This window comes from Pterocles gutturalis, unplaced genomic scaffold (genome assembly GCF_000699245.1).
Source record: "Pterocles gutturalis isolate BGI_N339 unplaced genomic scaffold, ASM69924v1 scaffold15440, whole genome shotgun sequence".
NCBI lineage: Eukaryota > Metazoa > Chordata > Aves > Pterocliformes > Pteroclidae > Pterocles > Pterocles gutturalis.
Genome location: NW_010143676.1, coordinates 27,918 through 46,545, shown reverse-complemented (window position 1 = coordinate 46,545; position 18,628 = coordinate 27,918). Strand labels below are relative to the sequence as shown.

The 18,628-nt window shown below is 36.4% G+C and overlaps 1 protein-coding gene across 1 annotated transcript in view; it reads left to right on the top strand.

The window, feature by feature from the left end:
* Positions 1-535: 535 nt before the first annotated feature.
* Positions 536-18,628, top strand: part of LOC104457444 (regulator of G-protein signaling 12-like) — a gene marked incomplete at its 3' end in the record, with an annotated part of 43,770 nt that continues 25,677 nt past the window's right edge. The window contains exons 1-2 of the mRNA XM_010084830.1: positions 536-2,389; positions 15,244-15,363. Of these exons, the coding sequence (XP_010083132.1) occupies positions 536-2,389; positions 15,244-15,363 (1,974 nt within the window). The remainder of the gene's footprint in view (positions 2,390-15,243; positions 15,364-18,628) is intronic.

Here is an 18,628-nt window from a genome sequence, read left to right as displayed (position 1 = left end):
TGCTGGGAAAGGATAGGTGAGCTTCATCCAGGATTTTCACTGTGCTGTAAAATGTGGTGGTATTGCAATGGTGCAGTAAGCCAGAATTTAACTGAGTAGTAGGTAACGTGGTGGACTTGGGGAAGATGTAACATGCTGTAGTATAAAAACAGTGGCTGTACATTAGAAGACTTAGATTCTGCTCTTAGCTTTGCCATTCGCTTACTCTGCTGTTTCGGACAGCTGCTTTATTTGCATTTGCTACTGCCTTCTCATCAGTAAAATTATGACTGTGGTACCTGTTCTTTTCAAATTGTTTTGAATGCTCTGTTAATTCTCTAGCAATAGTTTTTAGTACAGTTCACTAGCAATATTTCTGAGCAGTAAAGGGAATACTGGGTACTAAAATCCTGAAATATGATTGAAAATTAAAATGTCTTTTTTTTTTTTTTTCTTTCTTTCTTTAGAGCTTCATCAGATGAAGGAGTGATACTGTGAAACATGACAAAAAACTGGACTAATTAAAAGTTTTCCTATTTTAGGAAAAAACCTCAAAATGTATAGACCAGGGGAAACGGTCAAACGTCGACTCAACGTGCATGCTCCTCGGATAAGAAGCGTGGAAGTTGCTAGAGGAAGAGCAGGTTATGGCTTTACTCTTTCTGGACAAGCTCCTTGTGTTCTTAGTTGTGTTATGAAGGGAAGCCCTGCTGATTATGTTGGACTTAAAGCGGGAGATCAAATATTTGCAGTTAATGAAATCAATGTGAAAAAAGCCTCTCATGAAGATGTAGTGAAACTTATAGGAAAATGCTCTGGAGTCCTGCACATGGTCATTGCTGAAGGGATTAGTCATATAGATTCATGTTCAAGTGATGAAGAAGTTGGTTTTTATGATGGGAAGGGGTGGCTGAAACCCAAACCTGATTCTAAAGCTCTGGGTATAAACAGAGCAGAGAAAGTTGTTGAAGAAATGCAGTCTGGTGGCATTTTCAGCATGATCTTTGAGAATCCTGCTCTTTGTGCTGGTAACTCAGATAATTCTGCACTAAAACAAAGATCATTTTCAGATTCTGCTGCTATTAAATTTGAAGCTGGAAATCAAAGTGTAAGCAATCCAAATCTACTGTCAAAGGAAGAAATATCCAAAGTCCTAAATGATGATTCAGTTTTTAGAATTGGTCTGGAAAGCGCAGAAGACTATGGATTAGATGCAAGCATTTTAAATGTTGCCATGATTGTAGGTTACCTAGGCTCAATTGAACTTCCTTCAACAACCTCAAATTTGGAAAATGAGAGTTTGCAGGCTATTCGTGGATGCATGAGACGTCTGCGGGCAGAACAAAAAATTCATTCACTAGTGATGATGAAGATAATGCATGACTGTATTCAGCTCTGCAGTGACAAATCAGGTGTAGTGGCAGAATATCCTGCAGAGAAGCTGGCATTCAGTGCTGTTTGCCCGGATGACAGGAGATTCTTTGGACTAGTTACAATGCAGACAAATGACGATGCAAGCTTGGCTCAGGAAGATGAAGGGGTTCTGAGGACATCTTGCCATGTTTTTATGGTGGATCCGGACTTATTTCATCATAAAATTCACCAGGGCATAGCAAGACGTTTTGGACTGGAATGTACAGCAGATCCAGACACAAATGGCTGTTTAGAGTTTCCAACATCATCACTACCTGTTCTTCAGTTTATTTCTGTCCTGTATAGAGATATGGGGGAATTGATTGAGGGAATGCGTGCAAGGGCTTTTCTTGATGGTGATGTAGATGCTCATCAGAATAATAGTACAAGCAGTAACAGTGATAGTGGAATTGGAAATTTTAACCAAGAAGAAAAGAATAATAGAGTTCTGGTGGTTGATTTAGGGAGTACTCCGAGTAAACACATTCCTAACAGCATATGGGAAAATCCAGTAGGAAGGGGACAAAATCAGCCTGCTTCCCATTGGAATGGCTTCTGTCATGAACAAGAAGGAAACATTCCTTTAGAAGTCATTCAGAATGATAAGTCCCAAAATGTTAGCAAACACTTAAGTCCTTCTGCTCGTATTGAAGTTCCACTGGTTTCCTCACGAAATTCAGTACCCCCATCAAAGAAAAACGCTGCAGGCATAGGCAATCAAAGATGGTTGCCCGTGCATGTTTTACAAGAATGGCAGCATGGAAATGCTAGCGACCAGGAGTCTTACACTGATTCTACGGATGGCTGGTCAAGTGTGAACTGTGGAACTCTTCCCCCACCAATGAATAAAATTCCAGCTGACAGATACAGAGTTGATGGCAGCTTTGGTCAGCCACAATTAAAATCTCGTAAAAATGAATGGTCTAAGAAGATGTTTTGCATGCAGAACAAATTTGGCCCTCCACACAGTATTAGGAAGTCTAAAGAAGATAAAAAGGTAAGAGTATGTTGATACTGGTTCTTAAAAAGCTGAAAATATGGTATTGTTACACCATGATACTTGCATACTAAAATTTAAACGTATCGTATCATTTACATAATTTCAGATGAAGAAAATAATACGGTTCTTTGTCCTTTGCAGGGGCTTTTTGTATTCCTGTTTAATTGAGTACAGCTCTGGAAGTGTTGTCTGTTAGAGCTTTCTCACATTTCTGCTTGTCTCTTCATTGTTTCCAAATGTTGCAGTGGCATTGCAATAAAAGGAAACATGACATTCTAGCAACTTCAGTTCCTTCTGACCTCCAGCAACAAAAGAATGGAAACAGTCTGAATCTTCACTCTAGTTCCCTTTTTATAGAAGGCTGGCTTGCAAATGTTACTTTAGAGATATTTATTTTTATGGAAGTACAGTGTAATCATTAGTCAAAAACTTGTGTTATACACTCTTAACGGAATAAGACAGTTTTATTATCATAAAAATGCCCTCCAGCAAACCTCTCAGTGCAAGTAGCATTAAACCTACATCAAAGGATAGTTGTTAGTGGTGATTATAGTGTCCACTATTAGGTGACAAACCCAACATTCTGCCAGTTAGCTGTAATTCAAATTTTATTCCAGATTACTGCTTCATCTACTTGTTTTGTCTACTATTATGCTTCTATAAACTAAAGTGAGAACATTAAAAAAAAAAAAAAGGTGTGGGCAGGGTATCCAACAGAATTACATACTGTTCCCTTTGTCACATACATGTTTTGCTGTTGAGGGAACTAATCTCATGGGAGTCTGTTGTTGGTAAGCGGGATTCTAGTAAAGTGGAGGTCGTTGGTCCTACACTAAAAGACTTGGTATCAGAGTTTTATCTAAAACATTTGCTGACTCCAGGGAAAGACAGAACCTTATACTCCAAATTAGTCTTCAAGAAGCATTGTCCTTCCATGAAGAAGTATTGCTTATATGATTGATTTAAGTGTCCATCATACCATCCAAATCTGTTTGAAAAATGTTTTGTTCACCTGGTTAAAAATATCCAACTGCTGCTCAAGTGGATGACGGTAGAGATTCGTAAGTTGTTTCACACTGTTATAAACAAAGTCTTTGCATTGGTGTGACACTCAGGCATAGACTTCATGGGGATTAGAATGCACAACTTCAGAATATTTTGGTTTGGAAAGAGAAATTATTTTTTATTGCTTTTCTTGCACTGTGAAGGCAACAACTTTCACATACGTTCTTTTTTATGTTTTTGTGGTAAAAATAAAAAAAATAACCTAGTATATATAATAGTTATACACTAGTGTATTTTAACGTGAAGCAACTGCTACAGGCTCTGCTGTTTTCCTGACCCCAATAATGTATTAAAGTTCAAATGATCTTAAATACAAGGCGATTCACACTTTTCAAAAAACAAACAATTAATTTGTAAACACTGCCCACCCAAACCACATAACAGCCAGTTCTGTCTGCTACCCAGAAGACTACATGCTTCATGATCTCCTTGCTGGTGGAGCAGGGAAAAGGCCTCTTTATATGCAGCACCTGGTGCAGATGCATTACGGATGTTGGTCCCAAGTGCTCTTTGGGAACTGGACCAGCTGCATGGGAAGCTGTTGAAATTCCTTGAGGATCTCTGCAACATATTTGTGTCTGCAGTGTTGTCCATGACAGTAATATGGATTAGATCTTTTTTTCAGAGATTTAAAATAAAAAAAAAAAAAGATATGAAATGTTTGAGACATTTATTTCATGGAAGTGAAGAATATACTAATGAAAATCTTATAGAAAATTTTACACTTTAAGATGAAAGATGTTTTATATGTGGGTAAACAGTAATAATATTTAACCTATGCTATAACTCAGATCAGCATATACCAAAATATATGTTCCAACACTAAGTATCTGAATTGGTCCTCCCTTTTAAGTCTGTTTACTAATAAAATAGGCATTTTGTGCTTTGATTAATAACAAATTTGTTTGCAACACACATTTTTAAAAATGTTCCTACCTGGCTTTAGCACTTAGTCTCCTCATTAAGGCTACAGAAGCTCTTTTGCATTTTAATTTTGGTTTTCAATATTATTGAAGGCTATTGAAACTGATGAGAGAAGCTCATGAAAGTCTTGAAATCAGTTGCAAGCATGAGTTGCAAGCACTTAGCATTATTCAGAGTAATTCATAAAGATGAAGTAGTACTATGTTCTCATCTTAAATCTGTAATGAAAATAGTCAGGGGATGTCATTAGTGATGAACGTACCTCTGTACTTCTTTAGGTACTGCAGAAATAAGGAAAATCTATATTTTTTGCATATTAGAGCACTAATTTGCCTTCATAAGAGAATGATATTCAGAAAGTCATATTCTCTTTTTGCTTTGTGTGAGGAGAAGAGGTAAGGCTGTCTATTCCAAAACATTATTCAGATGGGTTAGATGCTGCATCTGTCCTCAGCTTCCTGTGACCTTTTCCAGTGGTAAGGACTGATTTTACACAGCATGCTCAGACACATTCCAGTCATGGAATAAAGTGTATAAAGTGGTCACCTGGGATTACATTCATATTTTTACAACCTAGTCTCTGAGTCTAATGCTTCATTTGGCAGAGCAGTCCTTAAATTGCTTTTTAATTAAGGTGGGATTTTTTTGTCTTTTACATTAGTACTGAAGGGTGATATATCCTACAAGTGGGAATGCACAGAAGCCCCTAGAGAGAGAGAAAAGGTTACCAAAGCTAGAGGTTTTTTTGTGATGGACTCTGCACAGTACTGTCTTGGAGCTTTCATTACACATCGGGGAAAGGACCTGAGTTCCTGGATGCAGTTCTTATCTAGCAGAACTGCTGTGCAGCTAAGCAGTGATGATCACAGCATGTAACACAGGAAAATATGCTGTACTGTACAGTGCAGTGGGGTAAGAGGGACATAAACTCTTTCCAGATTCTGTAGCTGCAATTATAAAACATTTGTGAATTGTACAGGGCACAAGAGCAGGTGTGAGAAAGCTCTAGTGAACATATCTGTTTAAAATGGTACTTTCAGAAAGGGGGCCTGGCAAGTGTTTCTTGTGGGTAGGAATAAGTATGGTGTTTCAGAGTTCAGGTTGCAAGGACGTAAAGACATTTTCTGAGCTTTGTTTTCCCTTCAGTGTTGTAGTCCCTTTAATGATTATGTTTTCAGCTCACAAATTAGAGTTGTGGTTAATTTTGTAATAATTGGCAAAAACACTCTAATATTCTTCACACTGCTACAAAGCACTTTAAACTTCAATATGTGTGAATAGTGAAAAAAATTAAAAATTTGTAATTGATTAGATGTTACTGGTTAGCATGAAGTTTTTTGTTTTGCTTTAAAATGTTGTAAGGAATTTGTCCCTAAGTTACTGAACCTCATACTTTCACAGTTGCTGTATTTTTGGTTTTTTAAACTGTGGCTTTTAAAATTGGTGTTGTATGTGGGAAGAGGAGAACCAAATCAAGGAAATTTTGGTTCTGTTCTACCTCTTCTGACTGAGATTTACTGGAAGGTATCTCTGGCCCTGTGCACCTCTAAAATTATTTCCTGTGCTGAACTTCATGTTTCCTGTGTTTCTTAACAAGTTTTGTGTGAACATATTTCTATTGAAGCATTTTATGAGACTTTTTGGGGTGTCTCCTTGGCTAGTGGGAGGCCTGATGGTGTTGCTGAAATTCACTGCAAAGGAAGATCATGGAAGGTGGCTTTGAATCTCAGAATGACTAAGGATGACTTCTGGCAGTGAGAAGCTTCTGAATTGCTATGAGACTGATACTGAGTAGGGATGTGTGTTCTAACGAGGTCTGCAAGACTAGCAGATTGGTTATGGTTAACTAGAGACTGGTTATGGTTTCAGTGGAAATGGAATAATTCCTGCTTTTTTGTTCGTTATTCCTTTCACACTGTACTGCTTCCTTTGCTATTGCCTTGTTATTTCCACCTTCTTCGGCATCCTACTAGGTTTCAGTCACTTACCTACACATCCTTTTGCATGATTTTGGGTTAAGCAAAAGAAAAGCACCATAAGCAGTATGAAAACATCAGGGGATGTTAGGATTGGCAAGGGACTTGAGAAATTGCTGAACAGGGAAGCATTCCTTTCCATCTAGACTAAATTAATCTAATACGTTTGATTTTGTTCAACCCTCACTCTCTGTTTTTGGGCTAGAGCCTGGCCAAAAATATGTCTACCCATTACTGTTTTAAATTAAGTTTTACTGGGAAAATACTCCTTTTTTCCACTGGAAAGCTTTATAACAGTCAGTTTAGTCTTTGAGTTTTCTCTCCATGAGGACAGAAGCCTGGGCAATGACCTCTCACAGTTCTTTTTTTTTTTTTTTTAAAAAGAAAGTCTGTTTTAATATTGTGGAGGCAAGTATAATGTTTAAGATCACAAGAGGTTTTACAACCTGAGCTTAATAACTAGTACTTGGGTACTAGGTCTGTTCCAAGTGAATATGACAAATCTCTTAAAAAGTAACTAAAAAGCCTTTTAAAATTTTGGGTATTGAATTTTAGAAACCCTTTTCTGCTTCACATTTGTTATAAGACTTCTGTCTTGAGCACATTATTGTTTGTGCTCACAAAGACTGTGAATTTGTAAACAGATCCTATTTGTAGATACTAGAGGAAGAAAAAATAGACAATCTCGTTATCTGAGATTCACTGGACAATAGTATTGCAAGTGCCTTTTTTTTTTTTTTTTTTAAACCAAAAAATGAAACAACTGCTTTGTAACCTTCATGATTTAAGCTACTGAAAATACTGTCAAAATGTAGATGAGAGAAGACAGGTAAGCAATGCTGTGGGGTTCATGAATGCATCTTTCCTTGATAGTATATTTTCCGCATTACTGTTACTGTTACTCTGTTTTGACCAGAAATTTAACTGTAACTACTTCAGAGTTGTTTTTGTTTCCAAATCAGGTATTACTGAAAAAGATATGCTGTTCAAGTTAAAAATGGAATAGTTTTTTTGGTGAAAATTTGTCATTTGCTTCAAATCCAAGAATTGAAATTTTTAATGTTGGTAACTGGATGGTGAACTGGCTGAAAGGCAGATACTTCAGATGCAAAGACAATGTTGGCAAAGCTGTGTGGTTCCCATATTTGTTTTTTGTTGTATAATTACATGTTTTTTTCTCTTTCCTCTACAATTCTGTTTGCTCACTAGCTTGAATTGTTCCACCCCAGCTGTTTGTAAAGCAGAATTAATGGCAGCTGGATTGCTATTCTTATGCAGTACAATTTAATGTTAACCTTGGAATTACAGGCTTTGATCTGATTTGAGATGTACATATATACCTTAAAGAGAACTCAGCTGAAATCCCAAACACCAGGCTAGATCTGGGAGTGCGCTAACGTGAATTAATCTGCAAAGAGGCACTTATGTGAAATAGGTCCTCTGATACATTTTGCTATGAGAAAACTAAAAGCAATTAAATGTTCAGTAATTTCATGCTGCCTTTTAATATGTATTGTAATTTTCTAAAATAATGATTTAAAAAAATTTGTATGTTCTAGGATCTTTAAAAATGTATAAATAATGCTGGGTGCTTTTCTCTGGAAAAGAAATTAGAGAAAATCTAGAGAGTAAATGTCTGTAGAGCAACGTTGAATTGTGAAATTTTCTCATTTCAAATTTTTGTGCTAGAGATTTAGAATTTTTCTTTACAGCTGAATTTAAATGTTTTCTAGATCACGTGTAGGTTTGGGCTCCAATTAACATGACAAGGGGAGATGCAGGCATATGAGTATTTGTGAGCTAGTTTTGAGTTGCAGAGACACAGGAGAAGGTAGCATCTTGAAAAATAAAGAGAAACAACAAAGAAAACAGTGTGGGGAAAATAATTAGCACAGAATGAATTGAAATAATGAAAAATGGCTTTATTTTAAGTTTTAAAGGTAGAAGCTTTAAAGATAAAGGGGTAATGGGGGGTCATGGCTTACAGTCTTGCCTGCTCTGCATGGCTGCAGTTGGGCAGTCACTCAGCTCAGGACCCGTAATCAGGAGAATGGGCACTTAGGGATGGTAGTGGGCAACAGAGGAAGATTAAGCTAAATTTGGCAGGATTTGAGCCTAATATTGATGACAGAATAGTCTTTGTATCAACTACTTTATTCTATGATCCTCCAAGACTTGCAGTATTTTTTTTTTAGATTTTGTGCACTGACTATATTGGCATTACTGTGGCATCCCTGTTTCCCATCCCTTTTCAGATGGATCTAAATAGGAACTTCCTTTCTGAAGTCTTAAACCTGCATTTATTGTGAAGATGAATTGCCACTCTAGACTGACGCTTCTGCTGTTTAACATCTGAGAGTAAATTTGGCGTGTTTTGATTACCCACAGAAGTTTCAAATTATATGATTCCAAACTATTATGCACTTTACTGTACAAAGTCATAGAGTCAAACCTAAAAGCAGTGAGAGTTTTTAAAAGCTTCAATAGCTGGAAATAGGAGTAGAACAAATGAAAATTTTATGATTTTATAGTTAGTATGATTAAGCTCTGTGACACATAGAATGCAGGAAATTCTGTATTAGTTGAGCTCCTTAAATTGAGGTCTTTTAAATGGTGCTGTTCCTTTTTTTCCTTTTTTTTTTTTTTTGGTGATAAAATTGTGAATATAAGCATCGTCTTTCTGTTATGTGCTTTTTAGAGGCCAGTCAGAAGTCAGTACTCAAATTGACACTTGTTGTACAGACACTCATAGGCAGAGTTTTTGTTAATATAATTTATTGGACTTTTTAATATAGGGAGATACCTGGGGAATTGACTCTGGAGCAGGATGGCCAGTTGCTCTCTGGGTAGTGATGGTTTTTTCTGTTGCAAGTGTGGTTTAGCTGGGTTTTACAAGACTCCCCAAACTGTTATTCTGGTGAATTTTTCTAATTCAGCTGGCAAGCAGTCCTATGTGACCGTTCTAGCATGTGTGTGGTCCTTTTGTTTTATCTGGAATGGTCAGGACAGAGGATAGTATACTTGTTCCACCTGAACAGCAGGAGGAAAAAATTTCTGTCAAAATTACTGCATACCAACAAATGTATTTTTGTGTTAGAGCTCTTAAAACTTTGTTCATGACGTTCAATTACTTTCTTACGATTTTTTTCCTCAAACATTTTAAAAAAATATTTTACTCATAGGCCTGTGAATCTTGTGAGATTATATTTCATTGTGAAACTGTTTTGAAAGCATTTGAAAGCATCCTTCTGTAAATGTAGATGATCAGGCTTGTTGGTGTTTTTATTTAACTTTTTGGATTAGCTCCCCTTCTTGTATTTTACTTCTCCCTCTTCCTGCTCTCCTACATAGCAGCCAAAATCTCTGTCCCATAAGATTCAGCCCCTTTAGTTTCCCCTCAAGGTCACAAATTGTAATGTTTTTTCCATTAAAAGATTAAATTTTGCTAGATGTTGTAAAGCTGGCCTAAGCCTCAGTTTTTCTTTCTTCCTTTTTTCCCCCTTCTGGATTCCTGGTGCAAGCTCCCCGTGTTGTGTCGTTGTCAAGGATCCCTGAACACTTACCAAAACCCTGCCACTTCCTTAGTCTCTTGCACTGCAAGAGCAGCTAGTGTCCTCTCCTTTCTACCTCTTTCCTGTTCCTCCAGCTTTAAAACTATTGTATCAGAGGAGAAAAAAATCCTGTTGTAGAGGCACAAAGACTACGTAGTATGGAAACGGAAATTTCAGGTTGTTATGTGTGACAACTTGTGAAAAAGTTATAATACTCGACAAGTGCACTTGCTAGAATAAGAAAGAGCATGACACAGCTTGTGCTGTAGCTGGGAATTTCTTCAAGCTGATTGAAGCTGTTTTCTAAAGGTATCTGGTTTCTTTGGGTTCTGAATAATTGATAAGATTTCATCAACGTGCTTCTGTGCACTCAAGCTCCAGGTTAGCGTATCGTGTTGACTGTCATAGTTTCACATTGCATTTCTTTGGTAGTACCAACTTAGAGTTGCCATCGTTCTCAGGCCGGAGTTGGCAGTGAGCATCATCAGTTATGTTGTCATGACTGACTGTGGATCTGTGTTAGAAACAAGATTATTTAATTTAGTAAGCTGTAGTTTACAGTTAGTGGAGATGAGAGGGCAGCCTGCTGGAGTTTGAGAGCTGGCATGAGTGGTCAGAGGTACATCCAAAGTCCTTTAAGCCAGCACATCTGCTGAAAAAAATGTTATATGGAGGTAGTGTCTAACATGTTTATTAGTTAAAATTATTTCCAGGAGCCCATCCTTTTTCATTCTGTTTTTAAAGAACCAGATTTACGCGAGTCGGCTTCTGTTGGATCATTTTTTGTTCTTTCTGTCCCTCCATTTACAGTCTAGTTATGTGCTTCTTCATTGCCTCTGTCTTGCTAATACATGAAGTACAACATTTTCCACTTTCCCACTTTTCTTGTGCACCTTTCTTGTTATCAGATGGGAACTGTTCTCACTTGGACACATTTACAAACTGCTGTTATATCAATCCTCCTCTGGTGACTTCTGTTTTTAATGCCTTTCTTGTCAAGTAGATTAGGAAGTAGCATCCACAAGGCCAAATAAGCAGGTTAAAAATTAAATTTAAAAAAATTGTATTTGAAAGGAAAGAAAGACTATAGTTTGGCCCCTGATTGATGGTTATTTCAGGGGAATGTATTTGCACTTGCCATTTCCTGTCAGCCTAAGGAAAAAAAGGGTGATCCAGTCATATATTAAAAAAAAAAAAAGTATGCAGACCCATTCATTGTCCTGCTTTTTCTCTTATGATTATACATTTAACTGGTATTTCAGTCCATGCTAGTTCATAATTTTTACTTTGTTATAAGAATAGAAAAAGGAATGGATTTTTTAGAGCAACAGAGTGTTAATTCCTTTAATCCTTTGTTGTTTTCCTTCTCCATCTGCCAAATCTTAACAGGATAAAGGCTTTTAGAGATATGTTCTTTTGTACTTTCACCATGATAGATAGTAGTAGCAGAGTTGTAGGTATGCGTATGGCAAAATGCAGAGGATGTATTGCTGTAGCAGGCTTTGCACTAATCAACTTGTTTTTACAAATTTCTGTGCTTTTCTGTTTGTTTCTGGGTTCCTAAAATGAAGACACTTGGTGAAGTATCAGATGGACTTTAGTTTCTTATACTGTTCTGTGATGGATCTCTTATATTTTCTCGAATATTTGGGTATTTAATTTAGAGTTTTCTTCTATAGATTCAGCAACACTGTTTCTGGAAGAGGATCTTTTAAGATAAGACAGTAAATAGTTCTAGGGGTTATAGGCAATCTGTATTTAAAAAACCCCACAGCCCAATGTTTACGTACCAAAATTCAGTGTTTTAGTTTGGCAGTTAACAGTGAATGAATCAGCATTTTAGTGGTCATATAGAGTACTGGTTTTTAGGTTCATTTAATGTTTTTAAATAGCTGTTTAATAGTGTAATAAAGGTGTTTAGAAGTATGATAATTTCTTTATGGAGAACAGACTGCAAAATTTACATATCAGTCCTTGCACTAGCAATCTCTGCTCAAATGCAGGATTTCTTTAGCCATGCTGATTAGCACATTATAGTCGCAATGGCTGTTCTCTTTTCAAGTCATGGATGCTTTTATTTCCAGCTTTTTGGAGTCTCACGAAAAACATTTGCCAAAATGTTGCTATTTGCTTAAGCTACGTGATTCTTTCTTTATTTGTGTGCATGTGTGTATGCAAAGCAATTTTTTAAATTGATCTGCAGAAGGAGGTCTGCCTTCATAGTCTGAATGTCTGGAATAGAGTCAAGAAAGGATGAAAAGAGGCTTTTCAGCACCATTACCAGGAAATTAAATACTTTGTGAACTGCAGTATTTTTTTTTCTTTTTAAGCAATGCCTTTCTTAATTTCCTAGATTATTAATTTGATTCTTCAGAGCAAGGAGAAGATTTTTGTCATCTGAAAATGTTTTCCTAATTGTAATTGTTATCCAGATGGGTTGGGGAAATGGTTAGCTCAGTGAATTTTTATGTTTTGTAATTGTTTTTTAAGCACCGTTTTATTCTCAGGGTCTTTTTTCCCCCTTCTCTTATCTTGTCCATTCCATCCAGGGCTCAGTAGTGAGTTTTGTATAAGAATGCCAAAAACTGTAAAGAAGAATTTTGATTGGATACTAATTCCTTGTTCTCTTTTCTACTGCCACACAATTGGCAAGTTTTTTTTGTCCACTGTCCCTCTTTGTTATGTTTCTGACCACAAATAGGTAAGCAGCATTTACTTCTAAAGCAGGGCATCTGGTGGTAGTTAATCTTATCTAGAATCTGCTTATCAGTGGAATCTAATTAGATTTGTCTTCAGGCAGTTTGGTCCTCATCCTTCAATTTGTAATGTTACTGTTTCAAAAATTTTTTGGACTGTTTGTTCTCTAGTTGTATCTCAATCTCCCAGAATCATAAATGACAGTCTCTACTATTTAAACATACACTGGACAGTTTTGTATTCTTTTTGGGCTGAATTAGAAAGAAAAGTGAAAATATATTTGTTGTTCAAAATAGATATTACTGCTGTTGATAGTTTCTTTTTTTCCCTTTGTTTCCTTTCACCCATTTTCTTTTATGAAAGATAAAGTCCTCCAAGGCCTGCTTCTTGTTTTGAGAAATAGAATAAAGACCATTAAGCAAAATCCATATTGTGTAACTATTTCATTAGTTTCAAAGTACCCATTGTACTCACACTATTGATGTCATTAATTTCACTAGCCTTAGAATTTCCTGAGCTGTTCGTAGTCTGATAGTTTTTTTCACTAATTCACCAATCAAAAATTTAAAATTTGCAAAACTGGTGTGGTCGTACTTGACTAGTGGTGAAACAGTAGCTGTATACATACATTCATGCTGCTTTAACAGGAACATATATAGGAGGAGCGATGTCAGTGTTTTGATAGGCTATGCAGTAACAGTAATGGGTACTGCTGAATTTAGTCAGGGGTTAATGTGGAGTTCACTGTTTGACACAGATTACTGCAGTAGGTATAAGCTTTCAGTTTGGACAGGAAAGACTGCTGTGACTGTAAGGAATGAGCCAAGTGTGAACCACTTTAGTGGTATCTGCCTGGATTTAAAAGTGGCTCAGAAAGACAGGAACTGTCCTCATTCCAGTGGGTGCTATCAGAGAACATTTACAGAGAGCAACTTTCCTGTCTTCACATTTAGTTCACATTTTTAGCAAAAGCCCTCTTAGCTTGTTGTACTGCATTTTTAAATGTTCTCTTAAAAACCTTAGCAGCTCATCTCCAGTTGCTGGATTTCCAGTTTTCTGTGGCAGAACCTGCCCAACTTTCATCACAGCCTATAAAAAAAAACCCTTAGAGAGTTGAAAGTTGGGAGGGAAGGAGATGTCATATAAAAATGGATCACTTTTAATACTGAAGGATGAAGCTGAAGTCTCAGTCTGTTGCAGGGATGAACCCTGCTAGATACTTTGGATCCAGATCCCTGTGTACTGTGTCATTTCTTGACATTTCTACAAGCTTGTAGGCAGAGTCTGTTGTGAATACTGGTGACAGCCAGAGCCTTGTTGCTGAAGAATAGTGTTGACTCCATAGGAATAAGCAAACAGGCAGATATCTTCTGTTGGATACCTTATTTTTTATTCCAGTAAGGAGGCTGTACAATGTTTTTGATGCTCTTCTCTACTTTGTAGGAGGGGCTGTTAGCATGAGATTATAAGAATGTGAAATTTAAGCTTGTTCTTTTGCTTAATGTGATGTATATAGACTTTCAAACAGGTGATCAAAGGGATACCAAAATATTTCAGAACTGAGAGCACAACTTGCCCAAAAGAAGAAATAAATACAAATATAAAATTTCATAAATATTACAAAGCTGCCAATAAGCAATTATAGAAGTAGTAATAAATATATTTTAAGCTTACTGTGATGAAGAAAGATGCTGAAATTAAATAGAAGAAAATTTACTTTGAATTAAACTCCATTATTTTCTAAAGTGAAAGAGCATCAGAAGACAGGAATTTTCCCCACATTGAATGTAACAGGAATCCAAAATTTCAGGCACATAATCACACGTTTTTCATAATGTAGTGAGTTTATGTACATCTGCTTAGCACCAGTCACCGACTGTGTGCCTACTCTTAGGTTTAAGCTTACATTTTGCCATTTGGCATAAACTAGATATGTACATGCTGAGCTGTTGTAGCTTAACTGACATCTGGTGACTTTTTAAGGAGAAAGAGTATGACTATAGGAAAAAGAGAAAGCCATTCTATTTAATTATTGTAGCACCAATTCTAGTCATGGAACATCCAGGTGAGGTAGTTTGTTTCCTCAGAACAAAAGTTCCTGGATTTTGTTTGGTGTGTTTAAAAAGTTGGACTTGACAGCAAGCCTTTAAAAAAAAAATAGTGAAAGTAAGATTTTTAAAAGTGTAGAAAAAGATTCCAGCAGAAGCCAGGTGAGATGATTTCTAGGATTGTAATTTCCCATAGAAAGAACAAATATTTTGTCATTGTACATATTTTCCAGTTAAGACAGTAAAGAGCTATGATTGTCTTGCTTTTAGTTAAGCTCTGTCTACTGATGCTGACATGTAGCATGTGTACACTTGAGGAACCTAACTGATGTCTCATGTTTATACGGTACCTTAATGCTGAATATTTCTGATATTTGACTTGAGACTGGAAAAGTAGTAACTTAAATGATGTGAATACATGATTTTGCAGGGGCATGGCAAGTGACCAACTTGTGTTGAAATTGTGGTCCTGGTTTGCAAATCCATCTTCTTGGAATTCTGTACCTATCGATGCTTAAAGTTCAAATGCTTTTGCAATATACTAAAATTAAAGAAGTAAAATGATAATATCTATTTTCTGTTTTGTTTAGGGTGCAAAATTTGGACATCCAATGGGATTAAATCAAGCTCCTCCACCACGTTCTTCTGCTCGAAGATCATTTGGAAGATCTAAGCGATTTAGTATTACTCGTTCTCTGGATGACCTTGAGGTAATTAACTTTCATTTAGAAATGAGTCCTAGAGAGGAACTTGCAGTAGTTAATGCTGATCATTAATGAGAGAAAGTAAGTAATATCTGTAGTGTAATAAAGTTACCCGTCATCATATATATAATCATTTATGTGAGGTGAATACAGATTTCAGGTATCACCTGACTTTTTCAGTGTTTCTTTAATAGTTTGCATTGATGTCAGCAGTGGTCATTCTTTCTGTGGGGAGTTTTGAATTTATTTTACTCATCACAGCTGGTCATGTAAAGCAAAACAATACAGTTTTGCTGATCAAAATGTTCATCATATTGTAGAAATCAGTGTAGCATGATATCATAGAAAAAAATCAAATGCTCATCATACTTGTTTTTTCATTCAGCTGATGATCATTGCATTGAGAAAATTTAAGGGCATTAAATCTGTTGCTGAACCAGGCTCTTCACCTAACTTCCTAAGGAATGTAGCTTACGGAGTGTGGAAAAGTTTTTAAAAATACTTAAATAGGTTTTTCTTCTTTATGTGCCAGCAGTTGAGAAAAGGAAATTCCTAATCAGCTTGGTGTTGGTCATTGGTTATGGTGATTTTGGGTCCTTCTGAGTGTAATATAGTAATGCTGTTTCGCATCTGGTATAACATCAACAGATACCTGGGCCTCAGTGGCCAAACCTTACTGATTTTGGTGAAAGCAAGGAATTTAAAGAACTGCTTGTCCTGCTCTGCTGAGAGCCTTCCTCAACCAGCTGTAGGAATATGGCTTCATTATATCTTCTAGTGTTCTTCTCAGGAAAACCTGACCCGTAGCAATGTGAAGCCGAATGGAGAGATTTTTCCCTTACCCCTTTATCATGCTTATGTGGAAGAAGGTTTGTGGTTGGGGAGAAACAAAAATATGTGCAGAGCTCTTGGCACAGGCACCATGTTATACATATTATACTGCTCTTCAGCACAGGAGGGAATGTGGTGCACTAAATGGGAAGGAGGTGTTTAAAAAGTGTTTCAGATGGGAGGAGGAAAGAAGGAGATGTTCTGAGTTTCCTGATGTGGGAAAATGTAGGAAGAACGGCATTTCACAGACTCTGAACTAAAGGAGAGGGAAGCTCAGTGCACTGGGTTTTTTGTGAGCAGAATATATGGAAGGAGCTTCTGATGTGCTTAGGGAATGCAGGTATGAACTGTAATTACTTATTTCTCAGATGATTTAAAGGACATTTTTCGTTGTGTTTGATTTCTATCTTGTCTGGAGCTTTTAAGTGTCTTGCTTTTTTTTCTAGTCATGGAAAATACTTTTCCATTTCTTTGCACCCATAACTTCAATACAATAAGTGCATAACTTTAAAAAACAGAGCAAGATCATCTGGATAAAGCTGTTTGGGAACCATCTAGCTACATCTTTCTTCATCAGAAAATGGTGATTCTTCTAAATTAAAAAAGTGTGCTGCAATCTATTACCAGTTTTGAACAGAATTTCTGGTCACACTAAGAGAGAATCCTCCCAGAATATTTAAGAGCCTAACGCTAGTAATTTCTGTGCAATAAGGAAAACATGGCTCACACCACATTCTTCCAGATTCAAATTTCATATGGATTTATGTGCACATCTTGTATTTTGAGAGAGTGTTTTAAACACTGAGGATATAATTTAATTTCTGTTGTAGGAGCTGTTTTACATTGCATAAATATTCATTAAAATTGGGACTTGGTAATTACTTTCAGTTAATTTGAGAAAGATGTCATAGTCGCTGGCCTAAAAAGTCCATTTTTCTCTCCTTATGTCTTAGTTGGTATTTGTTAGTGTATATAAGTTGAGTAGCACCAACAGGAGGGATTGAGAGGCTCTCTGTGTTACCCGATGTCCTAACTCTTAAAGCTGTTACTTTGGATGGGGAAACTTACATTCTAGGTCATGGTTCGAACTGGATAAAGAAACAATCTGTATTGAAATCTGTGTTTGGATGAATGCCCTTACTCCATGTAGCTATGGACTGCCCTCTGTCAAGTGCTTTTTTTCACTTTGGAATCTCTTTTTTTTTCCCTCTGCATGCCATAAGAAAATTATATCCTAGACACCAGGAGAAATACCAACCCAGAGAAGAATTTCAAAAACTTCATAAGTCAAACAGTGTTGAGGGGTTTTGATTCTGGTTTTAACTCTGATGTTGCTACTGCAGCACTTTTCCCAAGTACTGTTACACTAAGTGTAGTAGAACACAGTGTTGTTAGTACATGTTTAGATTATTTCAGGCCATCTATTTAGGGTTGCTGGAAGAGGAAATAACAATACCAGGAAATTCTTAGAGACTCCACCTTTGGAATAATGATCATGAACATATTCTATAGGCTACTCCATTGTTTTTGTGCTCTTTCCAGTTATTTTAGCAGAATGGATAAGGTACTAATCCAAATATGAAGTTTGAAAATGAATATGCTTCTCTAAATTTGTGGGTTTGATTCCTTTTTTTTGGCATCCAACTTAGTCTTATAAATTGAGCAGTGTAAGTAGGTTCCATGCAGTTTCTTTTATGGGTATATGCTGAACACTCTTCATTATAATTTGCTTATGGGTCTAAAGAAGGCTGTATTTGGATTTTTTGTGAAGGTATGAGCTTGCTCCACTTGTCTTTGGAGCGGTAGTGTGTGAAATACCAGCTGTCACTTTTGCTGTTCTCTACCATAAGGTGGCGTGATTTCTTTGCAGGTTTTTTTAAATCTATCCAAGCATAAAACATCTTTATATATATATTATTTTAATAAATAAAACCAACAATTGCAAGAGAATATTTTTACCTTTTATTTTAAATTGTTAGATTATGGCTGGGTATACAGACAATATTCTTACAAGGTTAGAAACAGCTGTAATGGTACAACTGCCCCTCCCTAAGCATTTTTTTCTTACCTGCAGAAGTTGTATTATAAATAGAAGAAAATACACAAGTTCGTAGGATTAACCTCTAGATGCTGTTTTTACTAATAGAACCTGTATGCAAGATTATTTTAAATCTCCAGGGATCAAAATAGGATGACAGTGCAAAATTAATGGACGTAGTCATGCTAAGACTATGGTATAGAAAATGTCTCACAAAACACAAAATACACAATTTTATTTCTGAACTGTGGAAATTGGGCTTGTTCACACCAGGGCTGAATATGATTATCTTGTAAACTGGAACTGAATTCAGAAAATTTATGTGCCTAGTATATGCCTTAATTATGTTGTTTTCACAAGAAAGATATTTAGAAATTTTCCCTTATTAAATTACAAGAAATC